This window comes from Dermacentor albipictus, chromosome 1 (assembly GCF_038994185.2).
Source record: "Dermacentor albipictus isolate Rhodes 1998 colony chromosome 1, USDA_Dalb.pri_finalv2, whole genome shotgun sequence".
Lineage (NCBI taxonomy): Eukaryota > Metazoa > Arthropoda > Arachnida > Ixodida > Ixodidae > Dermacentor > Dermacentor albipictus.
The window spans coordinates 349,791,904-349,811,661 of record NC_091821.1 but is presented as its reverse complement, the minus strand read 5'-3'; the positions used below and the strand labels follow the sequence as shown (position 1 = coordinate 349,811,661).

Sequence of the window (19,758 nt, the reverse complement as noted above, 5' to 3'; positions counted from 1 at the left end):
TCGTTATTTCTCCCGTTCCTGCGCTGCATATTAGGCACAGATGTCACTGTTTTAAGAACAAAGTTGAAGTGCAACAACTTGTGAGCGGGCGCGCGCATCATGCGTACTATATACTGGACCGCGCACTGCGACACAACGACACAACGTCATGGCCTCATCGTTTAAGCCTGCCTCGCAAATAGACGCGCCCAACGGATCGCGAAGGCCACGCCAAATGGTGGCGGTTGCTGGCGGCGAGCTCGAAGCAAGAAGTGATGAAAACAACACGAGAAACAGTGGCACGTGCATGCGTATGTGGCAACCACCTATTGCTCGATTTCTACAGACGCGTGAATAGGATGCGGGGTCGGGTGAGGGGATCAGGCGAGGGGCGCCTGAAAGAGCATGCGCACTGGGAGCCTATGAAATCACGATCCGTCGTATCCCCTTTTTTAAACTCCTTAGAAGTGAAACCTACTTTGCTGGCCAAGCCGTACTATAGGGGGATTTGCCGCAGTCATGGAGGAAGGAAAACTGAGGAGGGGGCCCTGACGTCTACTCTTTGTGAAGCTAAGTGAAGCCAGAAGTTGGCGTTGCTCCGTTACTATATCGGAGCAGTTCTCCTCTCTTGTTTGCATTTCTCGCGAAACCACGCCGCGCATCACGCATCCGGGCGTCGACTGGCCGGCGCATGGTTGCGAGGGCAGTAAAGTGCACATATTCTGCGTAACGCTCTATCAGCACGTGTATTGTGGTACACCCGTGCAGGTGTGCCTGAACTTCAAACGTGCTCTGCTTAAAAGACACCGTGCTGTCGCGAGTACTGCGAGAAACAAAGCAACAGTTAAGCAAGATGTGTTTTAATATGCACAAAAGCAAGCTGTTACCGAACACAAATGCTCTCAAACCAGGAATATGCATTCTTGCACAACGTACGTTCTACGTGCCGCAAATGTACCATGCGCTGTCAAAAGCAGGAATCACTGACCTCAAAGGCGTTCATTGCATAGATTCCGAAACGCATCGGTTTCGGCCTGCGATGGCACGTTAGCGTGATTCCGCCGAAGAGCGCAAGATTTCCCGCGGAAATTCCTTCGTCCGCTGCCATTGCCGTGCCGCGGTACATTGCGTACAGCGTTGCATGCGCGTTCATTTCTCGAGCTTTAGTTTTTCCTGTCCCACCTCAACATCCGGGAGAGCACGGTCCAGATAACACAGCGCAACAAAACACGGAGACTAACGTAAACCTGCCCACACGGTTCCTTTGCCACGGTACGAAACCTACGGAGCAACACGTGTGAGAGCACATACCCATAACAAAGCCGCCATTACGGCCCGTAAGCCTGGCCGCTACAGCAAAAGAAAAAAACATACAGCAAAAAAAAAGGATCCCACTTCGTCATTTCCTCCCCACTTTTCTCCTAGCGCGCGGAGGGTGTAGGGCTTTTCCTCAGTTTTCCTTAATTCATGACCGCAGCAGTCAGGCGCGACAATGGAGGTCGAAGTCGCGCCTCTGGTACCTATTAAGCGCGTTGTAGCAGTGCCCGCAATGACGTAATGTCTGTCGCAAATGCTGCAGCATAACTCTCTCTCTCTCTCTTTCCTAGTACTGACCTGCGAACTGCCCACAGCTTGACACGGGACAGCGGAGCTAGCCAGCCATGAGCGCTCTTCTAGCGGGGCTCGCCCTTCCATCCCTCTGGGACTGGCGGTGGATCACCACTGCGCTGGTCTTCGCAGTATCCTACTTCGTCGGCCGCTTCTACTACCGGGTGTCCAAGTATCCGAAGGGGCCGTTTCCTTTACCGCTGGTCGGAAACCTTCTCAGTAAGTGACGCAAAACACCGCTTCTGTAAAAGTGGTGGGAGTTGGGATCAGGGAAGGTAGGAGCCAGTTCTTGTATCTGCCACCATACGATGCCTTCTTCGATCACAGTGCTCGTGCATTACCAATGCTCCATCACCAACTTGCCCCATCTTTCAGACTTTCTGAACGTCTCTTTCGTAATGCGTTTGGAGTTTTCCAAGTCATTTACTGTTTATGAAATTTTTTGTTTTAATATGAAAGGAAAACATAGCTGCGTGTTCATGCCTTAGATCCATTAGTTTAACTTCAAATGTTTCTCTGTGGAATTAATTTAGTGTACTTTGTAATGTTCAGATATATTGTTTTAGTCTAACGTAGGAAGGTAACTTCCTGCATCTCTAAGTGGGTCAGTAGAATGTAGTAGATTTCACTCTTCCATTATTGCGAACGCGTTAGTTTTCACATTCTATTGTTAACTCATTGTTAAGGTGCCTCTCCTGTCTTCAAGTGGTAGAGGGTTCGGTGTCACTTTACTATTCTTAAAGTGCAGTCTCCCTATTTTCTGACGTTAAGCGAAAATCTGGATTCCGTTCTTTTTCAGTAGGAAAGTGGGGAAGTGTGTAGAATGACAGAGCCATTCAGTCTGTCCATTGCCTCTTATACATTGGCGGGCGCCTTAAATTATTTTCTTTGTTTTTGCATTCGCAAGTGATAACTACGTATTCTAATTTTAGCTCAACGATAGTCACGTATGCTATAAGTTTGGTTGCTGTCAACGTGTTCATTAATTTATGTCGCCGTCCTGTGATACAGTAACCCCTATGCCTCTGCACACCACCGTTCGGCTATCAGCCACTTGAGCAGGGCAGTTATGGTACAGCTGGCAGTAATTTTCTTTTTTTGCCATTACATGCACATGTTACAAAGCAACCTACTAAATACAGCTGTTAGATGCATGCAAATTCCAGCTAAGAGCCTTAGTTATTGTGGCTTGAGTTAGCGGTGACGAATAAATTTCTACAGAAACAACAGAAAGTTTCTGTTTCTGATTATTCTCATATAAACAACTTTATCATCAGTCGCACTTCGTAATTTGTCTAACATCTTCCATGTATTCGTCTGAAGCAGTTTCTGGCCTCATTAAATACGTAATTTGACTTTCTCAGGTTACAGGCCCGAGTGATCACTTCATTTTCTTGGTCACGTTTTCCCAGTCATAGACAAAACAAAGGATGTCGTCATTCACCTCGAGCGTTCTCACGGCACTGTAGAACGCCAGCCAGAGTTAAGATTACATACGTGTCGTATAGACTAACATGATCAGAGAGGCGTACATTGTTTTCACGGCCATCGCAGGCCTTCGCAACGTCAACTTGCCCGTCAAGGCGATCGAATGGTCCAAGGTGTACGGAGACGTGTTCACCCTGTGGATGGCCCACAGGCCCATGATTTTTCTCAACAGCTACGACACCATCCGTGAGGCTTCCCTCGACCGCCGGCACGAGTTTGCCGGGCGCTTTTCAACCAAGATGGGTGAGCCTTCGTGCAAATGAGTTCGCTTGCAACGTTTTATTTTACGTCTAGTCGCTGCACGCTTCCCCTGTTATTTACTTCAATTTCACCAGCTTCATGCTTATCTTGATTTATTTGTTCGCGCTCATATTTTGATTGTACAAGCGGTACGCCGTTATGTTTAAAATTCGATCTTCTGCTCGCTGTATTCACTTTTCGCCTAATGACATTCGTCGGCGATACAGGAAGAACACCACCGTAAGGAGCGCCGGTTGTAATGTTTAAGGACAACTCCGCTGATATTTTGACCCCCAAACTATAAGCAACCACAAATGTCATGTTTACTCATTATAGCGTGTTGCACTGGAAGTGAATATCTTTTTGTTTGTTTGTTTAGATATCAGAAAGAAGCCCACAAAAGCACTCGAAAGGCGCCACAAGACAAGTATCTCTGTGCTTTTTTTAGTATCGTGGACTTTAAGAACAAACAGAAACAGCTGTAAAGCACGTATAGAGCAACAGAAACATGTATCGGGGGTCTTTTTTATGACGCCCTACAATTTCCTGTTTGGCACGCTTGTTCTTTAAGAAGTTCATGAAATAATAATAACTAATAGTTAAATTTGCCGAAATGCAAAAAAAAAAAAGATACGCTGACTTGCTTCAAACGACGGCAAGAATCATTACCTTGGTTCTGTCCAGCTACGGAACACCCGCAAATTTTTAAACATTTTGACACAAGTTGCGTAGAGAACCTTGTATGTAGTATAACATACATACGCGTGCAACCACACACGCACGCTTGTATACACACAGGCGCAAAACACATACACGTACACACAAACAAAAATGCGCGAGCGCACGCCCACACAAAAGCGCTCACAACAGCACGCACGCAGAAAAAAAGAAACCACGCAAGTGTGTCTTATGCTACTACCAAGTTTGCCGCAAATACATGCAACCCGCCGTGATTGCTCAGTGGCATTGGTGTTGGGCTACTGAGCACGAGGTCGCGGTATCGAATCCGGGCCACGGCGCCCGCATTTCGATGGAGGCGAGATGCGAAAACACCCGTGCACATTGATTTAGGTGCACGTTAAAGAACCCCAGGTAGTCAAAATTTCTGGAGTCCTCCACTACGGCGTGTCTCATAATCAGAAAACGGTTTTGTCATGTAAAACTCCATAATGAAAAAATAAATAAATGCAGTGCTTCAGATTCGGCTGCCATCAGCGTTGATGCCGCTAACCAGGACCTGATGTAACTTTACTATTGCAATCATAGAAGCCAGTGTCGTAAAAACAGAGACTAAAGTTTTTATTTCTGTTCTCCTCCAATGCCTGGCGCAGAACTATTTCCAAATTTCGCTGACAAGCGGGATATAGGGGTCACCATTATGGGAGAAAGGCGAATGTTCTACTATGTGCTTTCGCGACCCCACGTCCTGGCTAATAGGCGAGCTGCCAATACGTGCCTTACACCCTGCTCAGTCTCGACATGTACAAGCTTAGATTTCTTTTTTTTCTTTCGCTTTCTTGTTTTGAATTCCAGGTACCCTACAAACCCAGGGAAATCACGATATTATGTTCGAGGATTACAACCCGCGTTGGAAAGCACTTCGAAAGGTGGCCCTCCTTGCTGTAAGGTTTGTATTCCTTATCCACAGCGGACGCTTCTGTGACAGCTACTCGGAACGTACGGAATTCATATTATTACAGAGGGGAAGCTTATCTACGCTTTGAAGTTGTCGAAGTCTTCACTTGTTTTATACAATCAACTTCATCAACATGCGATCAACCCTAGAATACAATAAATTATCGTAAATATTCGTGGAGATAGAAATTCTAATGTGCTTAAGAACTGCATTTCTCGCGTTCAGAATTTAAGGCACGCTGTCCGAAGGCATTGAAGCATGAGTAAAACATGCGTTATTAAATTCGATGTGCTGTGCATACAAGCGACGTGTAAGCAGGCGTTTCGGATGAGCGCTTTCTTCTTTCTTTAACCGGACACATTCGTAGCAAGTTAACCGACTATGACAGAGCCGGCACAAGTATCCAGCTCTTGAATCCTTTTCTTCTTCCTGTGACAGCAGCGCGCTCTTCCTCTGCAAGTGACGCTAATCTGCTACACTAAAAAAATGTCACAGGCTACACGCTTCTCCCTGATGGTCGCAAAGTTCGAACTGTGCATACAACCGAGCACAACTATATTCCGTTTTACTTGTTATTTGTTCAATCGCAGGAAGTACGCCGTCGGCGAGTCACTCGAGAAGCTCTGCACGGATGTTGTCGACTCTTACGTGGACTCCCTGAAAGAGGGCCCGCAGCTTGTCGAATCGAGGGAGCCGTTTCTACACATCCTGTTCACCCTCATTGGAGTTTCGGTCTACGGCACAACGTACGGACCATTCTTTGTCATCGCGTTTTGCCTAAAGCTTGAAGCGCACTGGCTTTTGTTCGGGGTGCCGGCGCAGCACTGCGCCAGCCGCGAGCACCCAACAACAAAGGGACATTTGGCCAATAAACTTCGAAATCATATGAACTTAGAATGACGTCAGGATAAAAGCTCCAACGAAAGCGACTCGCCTTCACCACTGCGTGGCACACGCTTCGCGCTTGCTGCGCTGGCTCACCAGTCTCCTCGCTTATTGCTGCCGTCGCTGCAATATGAATGCATCACTGCGCATGCGCGATGGTGCGCGAACTCTTGAAATGGAATCGACCGTGCTCGTAACTGTGTCACAATCACGTGGTCGAAGCCGTCGGCACGTGCAGTCCGTTACATCCTGACGAGCTAGCGGGGATCCCAACAAACCATTCAGCCAGCTGCAATTTGGCAACATGACGAATGTACCCTCCTAAATTGAAGTTTCCCGCCCAGGTGAGAAAAGGCTGAATTTTGATATGACGGATTTGCTAGCCCAGGCGGTAGTCAGAAGGCAGTGAATTTAAGTGGCTCCTCGTGAATCTGATTTAGTTCTTACAAAGACAATTTAGACACAGAGGCAAGTGTTGCTACCGCGTCTATTCTTGCGTGTGGAATTCAGACATATTTCCCCATTGTCTTGCCACCGATTGGGTAGATTCCTCCGCGTGACTATTGCCATTGACGACACTGCAGTGTGCCGGCAGCCACTGATAAAGTATATCGCATTCAAAAGGCACAGTCCGATAAGGGGACGTTACAAAGGCGATAGCAGCATGCGGACACTCGAGGCGCGTTTGGGCCTTCGGGGCGTCGTTGTTGCTGCCGCCGCCGGGCGATCCCGTTGTCGATGGCGAATCCCACGCGCGTAAAGGCTTAGAAGGTCTCCGAGAAGCGCAGTGACCTTGGTCGCAAATGCGACGACGCCAAGTGGACTCTCGGTCACGCTCCACTTTATCGGCTCGCCTCCCGCTGCTGGCATAAGCATTGCGCGCGCATGCGTAGCTATTCTCGCTGAGTAGCCATGTTCGTACCACACAACGGTACATGCGCTGGTCTTAGCAGAACGGACAGTAAATGTGAAACTGTAGCTATTCAATCTTTTCGTTGGGCACTGATAAACGTCGACGGGTTTCCATCGGTCTCACCTCGTGATCCATGGCGACGTGCGTAACGCCGACGCTCCTAATTACGCTAACCGTTCCGTAATACCTGGTATCCGCCAGGGGGCTGTTTCTGATACCGAGCAGCCGTTACTTGCATGCTGCATCACGCTAACATGAAGCCTCCACCTATTGTTATATGTTTTATATAGAGCACCATACGAGGATCTCAAGCGCAATACTACACCTTGCTATCGGTTTCAATATTTCACTTGGCGGAACGAACGACTTTCGTTTCGCTTTGCAAGTGTTGTCCGCCTTTCATAAGTGACCAGAGAAATCGATCCTTGAGCATGGAATTGTGGGACGAAAGGGTCAATATGCTACATTGCTTTATCGCTATGAAGACGTAACATCTGCTTTAGTTGAATCTTTCCTAACAGGAGTCATAATATTTTTCGTAGTTGGAGTGGCATAGGCCAATCAAGTAGGATATTTTATTTATTGAGTTCGTTTTCATGCATACATAATGAATCGGCGGGAAAAAAAGGAGAGCCGATGAATAGATTGACGAGCCCTTACCCCAAGGAAATCAAGAAAAAAGGGAGTGACAAAACTGGAAGTCGATTGCACATGAAAATTTAAATAAATTTTTGCGAATGATATACTAAACCTTCAAATTCACTTTTAAGCTTTTCTTTTGGTAATTTTTAGTGGGCCGTCCGCTGGTGAAGAATCGAGCAGTGTGTTGCGAATAAATTGCTTGCACACAAGCGTTTGAGCTTGTGTGCAAACAAGCAAGCAAGCAAGTGTTTGAGCAACAACAGCAGAGCTTGTTGCAAAATTGTCTTTGCTACGCTACATAAATTGAATGCCAAAAGGGGAACAATGGGTCATCCTTTGTGTCTCACAGGCAGCTTTGTCTTCCCTTCATAGTGACATTAGGAATTCGCAAAGCATGCCATTAGTTAATTAGCTACTAAAGGAACTCACAAAAGCAAGTGAAGAAAATCGCATGGTAATGTTCCAATAGCCCACTGCAACATGTCTGGGAATGTTGCAGCAGATAAGGCACATGGACAAGCGCATGTTAATAACGCCACACATGGTCTCCCTCTAACACAAAGCTGATTGCGCCGCATACTAAGACAGATCCCAGCCCGAGGCTTCAAAGCGACATGGTTTGATCGCAACTCGAAATCTTCATATTTATTTTGCATGGACCCATCGCTTGAATTTAAAATCCCGTCCACATTATATGCAACCAGCGTCTCTGAAACGCTCATTCACCATCCGCGGCTGGGTACCGCGTACACAAAACACTTTCTACAAAAGATTTCAACAGCTGGTAGTGCGGAATGCACTTGTGACCACGATTATAATGTACAGCATCTTCTGCTAGAGTTTCCGCGATACGACACACACAGTCAACGCTTAGCACTTGATTTAGTGGCATTATATCGCAGGCCTTTCAGCCTCGGGGAAAAAAGATCCTGGGCCAATACACTCATTGCAAAGACGAGCGTTAGTGGTCCTTCAAATATTTCTAGAAGCAAGCAATCTTCTCTGAAAGTATTGAGTAGAGTATTTAAATGTGATAGCATATTCTATGTTCTTATATTAGCCGACTTTGGCCAATCCAACGCCTGGTCCTTTTTTTGTAACTTCACAAGAATTTAATCCATGATTTCTTATGTGTCCTTATTTTAGTCTAGCTATGTGACCGGACTTTGTGTTTACTTTAGTGCACATATGTGACTGCACTTATTGTTGCTGTGTTTATGAGTTGACTTTCAGTTTTAGTGGGACATTAGTCCACTTTCGTGACTGGACTTTGTGTTTTATGATGCTTATGTTACCGGGATTGGTGTCTTTACGATTTCAATATTTTTGTTATGACTTATTCCATTTATTTCAAAAATCTCCACGTGAAAAGGAGTAGCCGGCGCCAATTGAAGGCGACATCATCTGCTAAACACGATAGATTAAAAAAAACGCAGTTGAATCTAGGGAGCCGTGTGTTTAGGCACTGTTACTGTGCGAGACAGTGATTTATAATTGAAAAAGAAGAAGAAGAAAAAAAACCTGGGAAACCTCAAATAGAACGTGCTAAAAGATCCTGCCTAAACAGTACCAGTGCAGCTCACATGGTGGATCTGTGCTTGGGTCTCGTTTTCTCGTAGTCCAGCGGGATGACAGCTGCATTAAATATATTTTAATAGCCGCCAAGCTAGAACGACCCATTCAGTGGGATTTGATGCAAAGCGAAGCAAAACTCAAACAAAGCGGTCAGATATTATTGATCGCATTTCTCTGGCATTCACCGCTAAATCGCCATTGAAAGTTTTTAAAGAATGTCTCCTTTTCGCTTTTAGAATTCAGTCTTATCGATGGATTCGGTGTCAGCCACACTGCCTATAAGCGTAAACACTGCTCTGAACAATTATTGGGCTTGATGCAATGTAACACTGAACTGAACTAAATGTCTCCGCATGCTTTTCTAGGTTAGATAAAGGGGAAAGTAAGTTAGGTGTCAAGTAGTTTAGGCTCTTTGGTGTTCTAGCGGTCGCCTAATCTGAAAAGTTTGAAGCTTGACTGTTGCGGGTCGTCTTCAACAATAATAATAATAATATTTGGGGTTTTACGTGCCAAAACCACTTTCTGATTATGAGGCACGCCGTAGTGGAGGACTCCGGAAATTTTGACCACCTGGGGTTCTTTAACGTGCACCTAAATCTAAGCACACGGGTGTTTTCGCATTTCGCCCCCATCTAAATGCGGCCGCCGTGGCCGGGATTCGATCCCGCGACCTCGTGCTCAGCAGCCCAACACCATAGCCACTGAGCAACCACGGCGGGTTGTCTTCAACAAGGAGGCAATGGTCACGGCAGTCATCTACCGTCGCGTAATAGTAACACATGACGGCGCTGGCTTCTCTGCGCAGGGTGGACGAGGCAAAAGAGGATATCAATATAATGAAAGAGCTCGACCGCAAGTTTTATGAGATCGCCCCTAACGGACTGCCAAGCGACATCGCGCCCTGGCTGGGAATATTGTACCGGCACAGAGAAAAAGAGATAGAAGATCTCTTTCGGGATTTCACTGCAACCTTTGACAGGCTGTTCAGCGCGGCTGAAGCCACTTACGCACCAGGTACGTAGAAACATGCGCGTTAACTTCCGAGCCACTTTTATGCTGTCTTTAGCGAAGAACCTACGCGAATAATAACGTAATATGACTTTATACCTGCGCCGACGACAGTGCTTGCTTCGTTTTGTCAGGATGATGCTGGTATCACCACGTTGGTCGGTAAGACTGCGCGTCTCGAAATAACAAACAAATCAAACACACTATTTTTCTTGTCCCTATGCAGAGCACTCTCTTTGTGACGTGACAGGCTTGTCGTTGTTCATAGATCAGAGGGGTTTCTTAAAAATTATTAAAGTTTTCACTTGACGTGGAGCGCTAAAGGGTCGCGCACCTATAAGTGCCTAGAGAGCATACAAAATTCTTTCGAAATGCACAAATTCAAGGAATACGAATGACTCGGAACCACATACGGAACTTTCAAAGGCTCAAGTCTCAATAGTCGAGTGAATTCAGTAGCAACAGGTCTCAGTTTCCCAGCACTTATATTTCCTAAAGCTTATGGCTCCTCGAGAGTTGCAGGCCGCCATACGAATACCAACAATGACACTACTAAAGCAGTTATACTGCTAACTACGCCACCTACGCAAGCACAATATCAATGGTTTCTCAAACCTTTACACTGCATATCTTTGTAGGGAGTTAAATAAAAACAGGAGCTAGCACGCGAAATAAATAAACGCGACAGAACGCCTGCGGCTGTTTTTTCTTGCCTTCGGGTGCTATGCAACAGCTTCATAGTAACAGCCCCTGGATAAGCGCAGTTCTGTCATCGAAGACAATAGCGTCATGCCATATTTTCTTCACAGGGAGAACAAAACACTTCATTGCGCAAAGCAGTAAATTCTACCCCCCCCCCCGCTTCGTTTTCTCCCATCTAGGGAGAGTTGCCCGAAGCTATATCAAAGTAAATCGTGTGTGGGTTCCTTGCGAAGAAAACATGGCACCTGAAGAAAGCTCCCTCCTATAGTACATGGATCGAATACAAAGCGGCGCAGAAGAAGATGGAAAGACGTAAAGTGATTGTGTCTCACTGGTAAAATACCACAAATGTTCTGCATGGCGCAGCGAATCATACACAACGCGTTTAAAAGGATAAGCGGATACATGACCCAAAGAGATCCGCTCTGCTGACGAGTGGTGTTGCGGGGCCCGTATTCGTGATGTTATCTATCAATAGGACAATGATTAAATAAAAGGATCGAGATGCAGCAAACAGTAAAAGGCACATTGGTATGCGTAAATAAACGACGACTAATTAGTGCAAGAAGGAAAGAAGTTTAGCAACGGCTGCAGCACAATGTCAGCAGTGACTCTATAATATATATTGGCGGGCCTGTATCGAAGTGAAACTTTAAAGAGGCATTAGGTCGCAAAAATCAATAATATTTATTTCACCTGTGTTATGCTTAGCGTACTCAGTATATAATTACCTCATTTTATGAATTGTTATATTATTCTTTCGATTCATTGATGAAAACAATGTTTACATGGGAAGTTCTGTTTCTTCAGGCTTTTTTTTTTATAAATGCAGTTTATTACTGTTTTTATGGCAAACTTGTCCTTTATAACAAAAAATGCAGATGTGCGTCCCTACGTGTTGGTTATCTTATTTTTTATGTCGAAGTTCCCCATCATCACATCGTGATCTGAGATTCTGTTTTCTTTCAGGCAAGAAGGAGAACTTCACTCATGCCATTTTGTCCGCTCGTGAAGAAGCTATACGTGAAGAAAAGGGTGACGCCGAATATCTGACCAAGGGCAACATGGTCCAAGTCGTTTTAAACATATTCGGAGGTTGGTACGTCGCGCGATGTTCGTCCGCTTGCTTCTCCTATTAGATCACGTCACGCAATAAGAGTCAGCGTGGCCGTGGTGTGTATTACAAAAGGAATGCTCGAGTTATCTTAACATCTTCACAAGGGCAATAGTAAATGGGCTTCTTCTTGTTCAAGTGAATGAAATTCTTATTTCGTGGTTTCATGCCGCTTACTACAGTAAAGAAGTCTTATCGAATGTAGCACAACAAGAAGTGACAATGGTATCTTTCCTTCTAAACGTCAACCACATACACCTGAGAGGTTTCTGACGTAACATTGTTCTCAAGTGCTGTATATATTTTTTTTTTACTTTAGAGATTGCGCCGTATATACACCCGAATTTCGTGTTATTGTCCAGTTTAAAGAATCAAATAAGAACGTGCCTTCTTTGTATTTTGCAAAATTAGTGATGCTAATGTTAGAGGGACGGTTATATTACCGACATATTGAAACGTGTACTTATTTGTCTTCTAACTTTATTTATCTTTTAACTTTTAACCAGCGGATAAATGGTAAACGTTATCGCTCGGCACAGGACGCGCCTGCATGCATCCAAAGTCTCTCACATGATAGCGATAGTTATATCCGTTGGCTGTTGTTACCAAACCTTTTGTAATCTGAATGTATACGTGACGTGAATTGTCTAGTACTTTCCGCAAGACATGCGGGCACCAGCGATTGCGCTAGAACCTTCGACGACTCATGTATAAAAGCCGACGCGTTTGACCAACTGATAAGATTTTCAACTTCCGCCGACTCTGCTTGTATGCAGCTACCGTTGTGCTTGAGTATTACTTGTTTGGTGGGCACAAGTTTGCCCAGTAAAGAATTAACTTCCTAACTCACAGTTTTGACACTGTCTCGTTCTTCACCATCACTACCACGTGATAATATTCTTAAAGCTCAATCGCGGTTTTGTTGTGCTATTGATGACTCCCTAGAAACCTTCAGTGTCCTGCTTGTACTGGTCTACGTTCTAGCCAAGTTCAGCTGACCATACTGTATTTATTCTCTGTGCTAAAAAAAAAACAACCTTTTGTTACTGCAGCCGCTACCGACACTTCGGCCGGAGAACTACAATTCCTTTTTCTGATGATGGCTAAAGAGCCGTGGATTCAAACAAAGATTCAAAAAGAAATTGAGGCCACAATCGGTGAGGACCTTTGCTAGTTTGTGGTTTTTAGCTTCCTGTGCAGCAATGTTTGTTAGAATGCCTTTCAACGTTTTAGCTGTATTGCTATAACTCCAGGAGATCGCTTACATTGTGAGATGATTTTAAAATTTTCAATCGACATTGTATTTCTAGCTTCTATTCAAGAGGTTGTCATTGCTTAACTAGCAGAGGGAAGGCAGTTTACTGCACATTGCTGATTATTATTATTATTATTTGCTTCTTTGAGAGTATGGATTTTGTTCGCCACTACAGTTGAATTTTGCAAGCTTATCAAGCAATACTCTGTGTATATTTGTGGCTAATAAATTATTTCCAGTAGTGCTGCATAACAAATATCAAGAGGAAGTGTCGTACTCTTACACGCGCGGGTGTGTCACTTTAACAACAATTTTCCCAGGGAACACGCCGCCTGTCTACAAGGACAGGGAAAAAATGCCTTTCACTGTTGCCTGCTTGATGGAGACCCTTCGGCGCTTTCCTGTAGCTCCCGTCGGACTACCGCACAACACCACTACGGACACTAGAGTCGGTGAGGGCATGCATTAGGTTGATAACGGCCACGGTAATGTTCTGGCTTAAATAATGAACTTAAATGTCTCAATGACAGAACTCTTTCTAGTATTTTGGGACACGCAGCTGACGTCATGACATTAAAGTTATCTCGTCGGTCTGCCGTGCTGTCGGCATCGCGGATTCAGTTCTATCTTAGCGACGCCAGTTGCAGTCGTATGCTTAACGTCTGTTGTCAAAACGTTTTTTGAAAGCCACTGTCGCTACGCAACGATAAGGTTATGGTTACGTGGAGAAACAGAATGGCTTATGAGATAAATAGTATTGTGGCACATTACCTATCTCTTCCTTTAAGTGGGATGTTCAAGAGGGATCGGCTACGGGAAAATGTGCCCGTGGCGATGCGTGGATCAATCGGCAAGCACTGCTTGAATATTTTACAAACTGACCCCGTATATCCCTACAAGACCCCAACTTAGAGTTATATCTGATAACATTCGTGAGTCAATAAAGACAGTGAACATGATAGGAAAGTCGAACAGCAACGACAAACGCCGTTATAAATAAAACCTTTGATAATCAAGTCCATGGGCCTAAAAAACACCTGTCGGAGTACGTTTGGTTCCCGGCCGCGGCGGCAGCATTCGAATGGGGTTGAATACAAATGCGCTCGTGCGTGTTGTGCCATTACCACAAGCCCGGATTCCGAATCTGCAAGATGCGGAATCTATCCTGCGAGCGCCCTAATTCTCCCTTCACAAGTCAAGATGCTGAGCCGTCGGGCAGCGGTGTCCTGCTGCGGGAGAAGCCTCGGCGAGCCGCATGTTTGGACGTGTCAGCGTGTGCCAGACAGCCCGGCGCCGCACCTCCCTTTGCCTGGAGGTCACCGCGCGCGCGAACTTTGAACCGGGTGGCCAGCGCGGTCGCTGGTTGGACCCCTCGGACGACCGTCGTGTGCTGACTTTGTATTGGGCCGTTTGAGTGACAATGGTTCCTCGGGGATTATAAAAGCAGCAACGCGCTGCCTGAAAAACAGGATCCGCCGACCCACCGGGAGAGAGTGTCGCTCCCGACAGGGGTGAGATGTGTCACGTTTTTTCGCCGGACGTCGTCGTGCGAGAACAGTCGCGTTTGTTGTGAGCACTCGGCCCCAGTGCCGACCCGTTCATGTCCTGTATGATAACCTGTATATAATGTATAAAGTCCCTTTTGTTATTCTCATCGACGCCAGGCTCGGAGTCTTCGCTACCAACGCTCTGTCACGAAACGGGTGACGAGCGCTACGGGACCACAAAGCCGTAATCGTGGTGCAGCGGTACAAGTTCGTAACACTGGTGGCACCGGTTGGATGTCCGTAACACTGGATGGCAGCTACGGGATTGACCGGCATCAGCTACCTCGGCGCGGTGAGTGCCTGAAGTTTACCTCAAACACCAGACTTTCTCTGACACAGGTTATAGTAGCTTAGGGAAGGATTTGGTGTTGCATTGTGATAACCTTGTGTGGTTCAAGCCTAGTAAGAGTGTTTTGAAAACCAGGGGATGCTGAGGGGGTAAACTGGGCAGTGTGTGAAATACTTGCATATGTCTTACTAGTAGTGTTATAGTAGCGTACGGCAGGTATATTCAAAAAGGGTAAACAGCAGGAGGACAGTGTGAACGATGGAGAAGTACAAGGTGAAGGAACTTCTCGAAATTTGTGAGGAGTTGGGCATTGAGTTGGGCTCAACCAAAAGAAAGAATGCGATCCTTGAGGTCATGAGGACTGGGGACGTAACGGCTGAGGAAGCCGCTGAGGCCTGGGCGGAAATCAATGAACGTCGGGAAAGGGAGGAAAGGAGAGAAAAGGAACGCCGCGAGGAGGAAAAGGAGGAAAGGAGAGAAAAGGAACGCCGCGAGGAGGAAAAGGAGGAAAGGAGAGAGAGGGAACGACGCGAGCACGAGCCTAAAATGAAAGAGTTGGAGATCCGAAATAACTCGCCGGCGCCTGGTCTCACTTCTAATGTTCCAAGAATACGCGATCAACTTCCACCCTTTGTCGTCGGAGAGGATATGGCCAAATACCTCGTGAAATTTGAGCACGTGTGTGAACGGAATAGCATTGAGCGATCCCTTTGGGCACAGAATCTGTTAGCCTTGCTTCCTGGGGAGGCATCAGACGTAATAACTTGCTTATCGAAAGAGGCGTTTGAGAGCTACAGTGATGTGAAGGAAGCGCTACTGCGGAAGTACAAATTGTCGCCCGAAGCTTTCCGGCAGAGGTTCCGGTATGCAAAAAAGGGTAAGGAGTCGAATGTTGACTTCGCGTTTCGTCTAAAAGCCGACCTGGTGGAATGGCTGAAGGGCGAAGAGGTTTTCGACGACCGCGACAAAATTGTCGAATGCATCGCGTTGGAGCAGTTCTACCGTTGCATTGATGAGGATGTCCGGCTCTGGCTGCAAGATAGGCTAAAGGAGGTTAAGCTAAACAAGGCAGCAGAGTTAGCGGAAGAGTATTGCACCCGCCGCAGCTTGCACAGCAAGGCAGTGCGCATAGAAAAAGCAGATAGAAGAGATGGGTTTTACGGGAAGCCCGACGAACGGAAGGAAATCACGCGTCGCGAGTTTCGGGACGACGAGTCCCTTCCCAAAGAAACTGTAAGGGATGGACAGAATGCATCTCAGAATGATGACGATGGTCCGAAACAGCGAAACGAAATGACGCGTTCTTTTGAAAAACGGAAACCGTTAACCTGCTACAATTGCAAAAAGCAAGGGCATATCGCTGCAAGCTGCCCAGAGAGAATTGCTTTTGCAACGATACAGGAAACTCACAAGAACATACGTCTATTGGAGCCCTATGTGCAGGAAATTAAGGTAAACGGCAAGAAGTGCCGAGCACTGCGGGACTCTGCAGCAACTATGGACGTTGTTCACCCGTCTTTCGTCTCCTCAAGTGATTTTACGGGAGAGTGCGTTAGGATACGGCAAGTGGCCGAGAAGGAGAGTGTCTGTTTACCGATCGCAACGGTTATCATTGAAGGAGAATTTGGGAAACTTAACACCGAAGCCGCTGTGTCAGCCGCCCTCCCGGAGCAATTTTCCTACCTCTTCTCAAATAGCTCGGAGCAGCTGCTGAGGGATCAGGGCAAATCATTCTTTGCCGACGTGGCGTACATGGCCCCCACGCGATCCAAAGCGCGCCCGCTGTCGAGGGAACTTGACTTAGCGTCGGTGAGCGAACAGCGGTGCGGTACAGGGACCGATCAGGGTAACTTGAGTGGCGAGCAGTCACGGGAGAGGCAGAGCTCGGAGGCTGGCCTAGGCGAGCGGGTCCTGGAGGTGAGTGGGAGTGACGCGTGCAGTGCTAGCCGCGATAGAGACGCGACGCCGCAATTAGGCGACGCGGGCTCCACACTCGCTCCGGTTTCCGCCAGCTGGCAGGAGCAGGCTGCAGTTGAAAGGGAAACTCGGATTCGCGAACAACAGGAAGATTGTTCACTAGGCGATCTGAGGAAGAGCGTCAAACGGGGAGTGAAAAAAAAGGGGGTTTCATTTGGCAAGGAATCTGGCTTATTGTACCGCCGCTACACGGATAAGCAGGGTCGCAAATATAAGCAGCTTCGGATTCCGCGAAAATATCGCCGGGAAAAATGAATGACCTCATTTGCTTCCTCAGAAGTATGTTTTCGGTCCAAGTGATTTCAAGGGGACCATTCTATTTGTAATTATTATTGCTGATTAATAATTGTTTCTATTTTGTTGCGTTGTTAATTTGAAAATTGGTTGTTTGAGCCTTGTGTACTAGATCGTACACCTGCCTCTTGTTGCAGCGGGAGCAAAAAGAGGGATAGCAATTTAGTTAGGTTGATTTGGATTATGGCCTTGTCTGGTGTTTGACGGGAGACAGAGGGCACTTGTTCGTGTTGGGTGTTGCCTTTTGCCGGTCGGTTTTGCAAGCTGCAGAACGACCAAGCGGGACCAGTGGCGAGAAGCAAGGTCTTAGGAACGACCCGAGCGGAGCTGGTCAAGGTGCCTTGGCGACGACGCGGTGAGCAGAGCTCCTGTCCTGGCGAGTCGGACCTGGGCACGTGAAGTTACCTGGCGTCCCGACACTGGACGTGAACTTGGACGAGCCTGACGAACGTGCGCGCCCGGCATCCGAGCCACGTGGAGGCAGCTCGTCTTCCCGGCGCCTTATCTGAGGGCGGGGATGCTGTTGTGCCATTACCACAAGCCCGGATTCCGAATCTGCAAGATGCGGAATCTATCCTGCGAGCGCCCTAATTCTCCCTTCACAAGTCAAGATGCTGAGCCGTCGGGTAGCGGTGTCCTGCTGCGGGAGAAGCCTCAGCGAGCCGCATGTTTGGACGTGTCAGTGTGTGCCAGACAGCCCGGCGCCGCACCTCCCTTTGCCTGGAGGTCACCGCGCGCGCGAACTTTGAACCGGGTGGCCAGCGCGGTCGCTGGTTGGACCCCTCGGACGACCGTCGTGTGCTGACTTTGTATTGGGCCGTTTGAGTGACAATGGTTCCTCGGGGATTATAAAAGCAGCAACGCGCTGCCTGAAAAACAGGATCCGCCGACCCACCGGGAGAGAGTGTCGCTCCCGACTGGGGTGAGATGTGTCACGTTTTTTCGCCGGACGTCGTCGTGCGAGAACAGTCGCGTTTGTTGTGAGCACTCGGCCCCAGTGCCGACCCGTTCATGTCCTGTATGATAACCTGTATATAATGTATAAAGTCCCTTTTGTTATTCTCATCGACGCCAGGCTCGGAGTCTTCGCTACCAACGCTCTGTCACGAAACGGGTGACGAGCGCTACGGGACCACAAAGCCGTAATCGTGGCGCAGCGGTACAAGTTCGTAACACTGGTGGCACCGGTTGGGTGTCGTAACATGCGCCTTGGCTTGGGTGCACATTCAAAAACCTCGTGTGGGCAAATGTAATCCGGAGCACTCCACTACGGCGTCCTTGATACACAACTGTGCAGCTTCGGAACGTTAAACCCAGCAGTTTAATTTACCACGAGCATATCTCTATAGCGAAATATAGGATTCCCAAGGCGCCGTCCAGTGATCTACAATGAAAGAAAATGATGAAACAAAAGAAATCTTGATTGTGGCGCTCGAAGTACAATAGCAGCAGGATGTCATAACGCTTCGGTGATTGATCATAACGATGATGATCAACAATCAGAAGCAGCAGCAGCAGCACGTTGCCGCTGCCGCCACCTCTAAAATTTGCTGTCATCAGCCAGCCACAAAGTAAGAAATAGTATAGGCATTGTGAAAGCAGTACGTGCCTTATGAACTACTAAAACCTGGACTTATTCACGCATATTACATTGAAAACTACAGTTGTGGTTAGGGTTTCGAAGACCGCTTCACGTTTGTTTCATGCCTCGGATTGTCTTTACGTGCAGCATGCTCGTTAGGCGGCTCTGCAGGCACAATAAACACCTCCGAAACCGTCAGAAAACGCGTCCAGGCTGGAACCTGATTGCAAAACGTGTTCGTTTTATGCAGGAGAGCTGCAGATACCGAAGGACACGGGCATATTCAACAACCTGTATGCTGTCAACCACGATCCTAAGATCTGGGACGAGCCTGAAAAGTTCCGCCCAGATCGGTTCCTGGATCCCGCCACCGGCAAGCTTCGGCGAGACCCCTTGCCGCTGCTTACGTTCGGCATGGGACCGCGTACGTGTCCCGGAGAGAAGCTGGCGCACGTGGACATGTTCTACATCCTTGTGCGGCTCTTGCAGCGGCTAAGCGTCAGTGCAGGCGAAAAGCCACCCAACGTGGACATTGATGGCCTCGGCACGAACATCTTTCTGCTTCCTGCCAAGCAGAATATCGTGTTCACCAGAAGGAATTGAACACGTCGTCAGATTTGTTCCAAAGATGCAGTTATTGTTCGATACGCCTGGATATTTTTGCTGACAATTCCTCGTCGCAAGCACTGTGAATTGCTTCGGAGGTGGCGCTTTGCACAAAGTTCACACGTCTGCACACACGCTTACACTAGTATGCAATAAATGGCGCCAATAGATGCGGAGAGCCGCCACAGTTAAGTCGAGGAACACAACAATATCGCCTACGCATCAAAATGAAAATCTGAAATGGTACACTATTGCGCAATCGTGGCCGAAGTGTATATTTATTCTGATGCGTAGGCGATACTGTTGCGTTCCTCGCCTTAACTGTGGCAGCTCTCCGCATCTACTGGCGCCATTTATTACATACCAGTGTAAACATTTGTACAGAAAGTCTCGCGTGATATCGAAAGGTCTCGAGTTA

The 19,758-nt window shown here is 47.2% G+C and overlaps 1 protein-coding gene across 1 annotated transcript; it reads left to right on the top strand.

The window, feature by feature from the left end:
- Positions 1–1,591: 1,591 nt before the first annotated feature.
- LOC135909661 (cytochrome P450 2B15-like) lies at positions 1,592–19,381 on the top strand. The gene is made up of 9 exons (XM_070531791.1): positions 1,592–1,806; positions 3,142–3,318; positions 4,849–4,942; positions 5,542–5,697; positions 9,772–9,980; positions 11,646–11,771; positions 12,843–12,947; positions 13,366–13,497; positions 18,985–19,381. Exons 1-9 carry the CDS (start codon positions 1,641–1,643, stop codon positions 19,335–19,337), a joined length of 1,518 nt encoding a protein of 505 aa, XP_070387892.1. The 5' UTR covers positions 1,592–1,640; the 3' UTR covers positions 19,338–19,381.
- The last annotated feature ends 377 nt before the right edge of the window (positions 19,382–19,758 follow it).

Coding starts and splice junctions, on each gene's coding strand:
- LOC135909661 (XM_070531791.1), top strand. CDS start 1,641: ATGAGCGCTCTTCTAGCGGGGCTCGCCCTTCCATCCCTCTGGGACTGG. Junction 5,698..9,771: donor GTTTCGGTCTACGGCACAAC/GTACGGACCATT, acceptor TTCTCTGCGCAG/GGTGGACGAGGCAAAAGAGG. Junction 12,948..13,365: donor AGAAATTGAGGCCACAATCG/GTGAGGACCTTT, acceptor CAATTTTCCCAG/GGAACACGCCGCCTGTCTAC.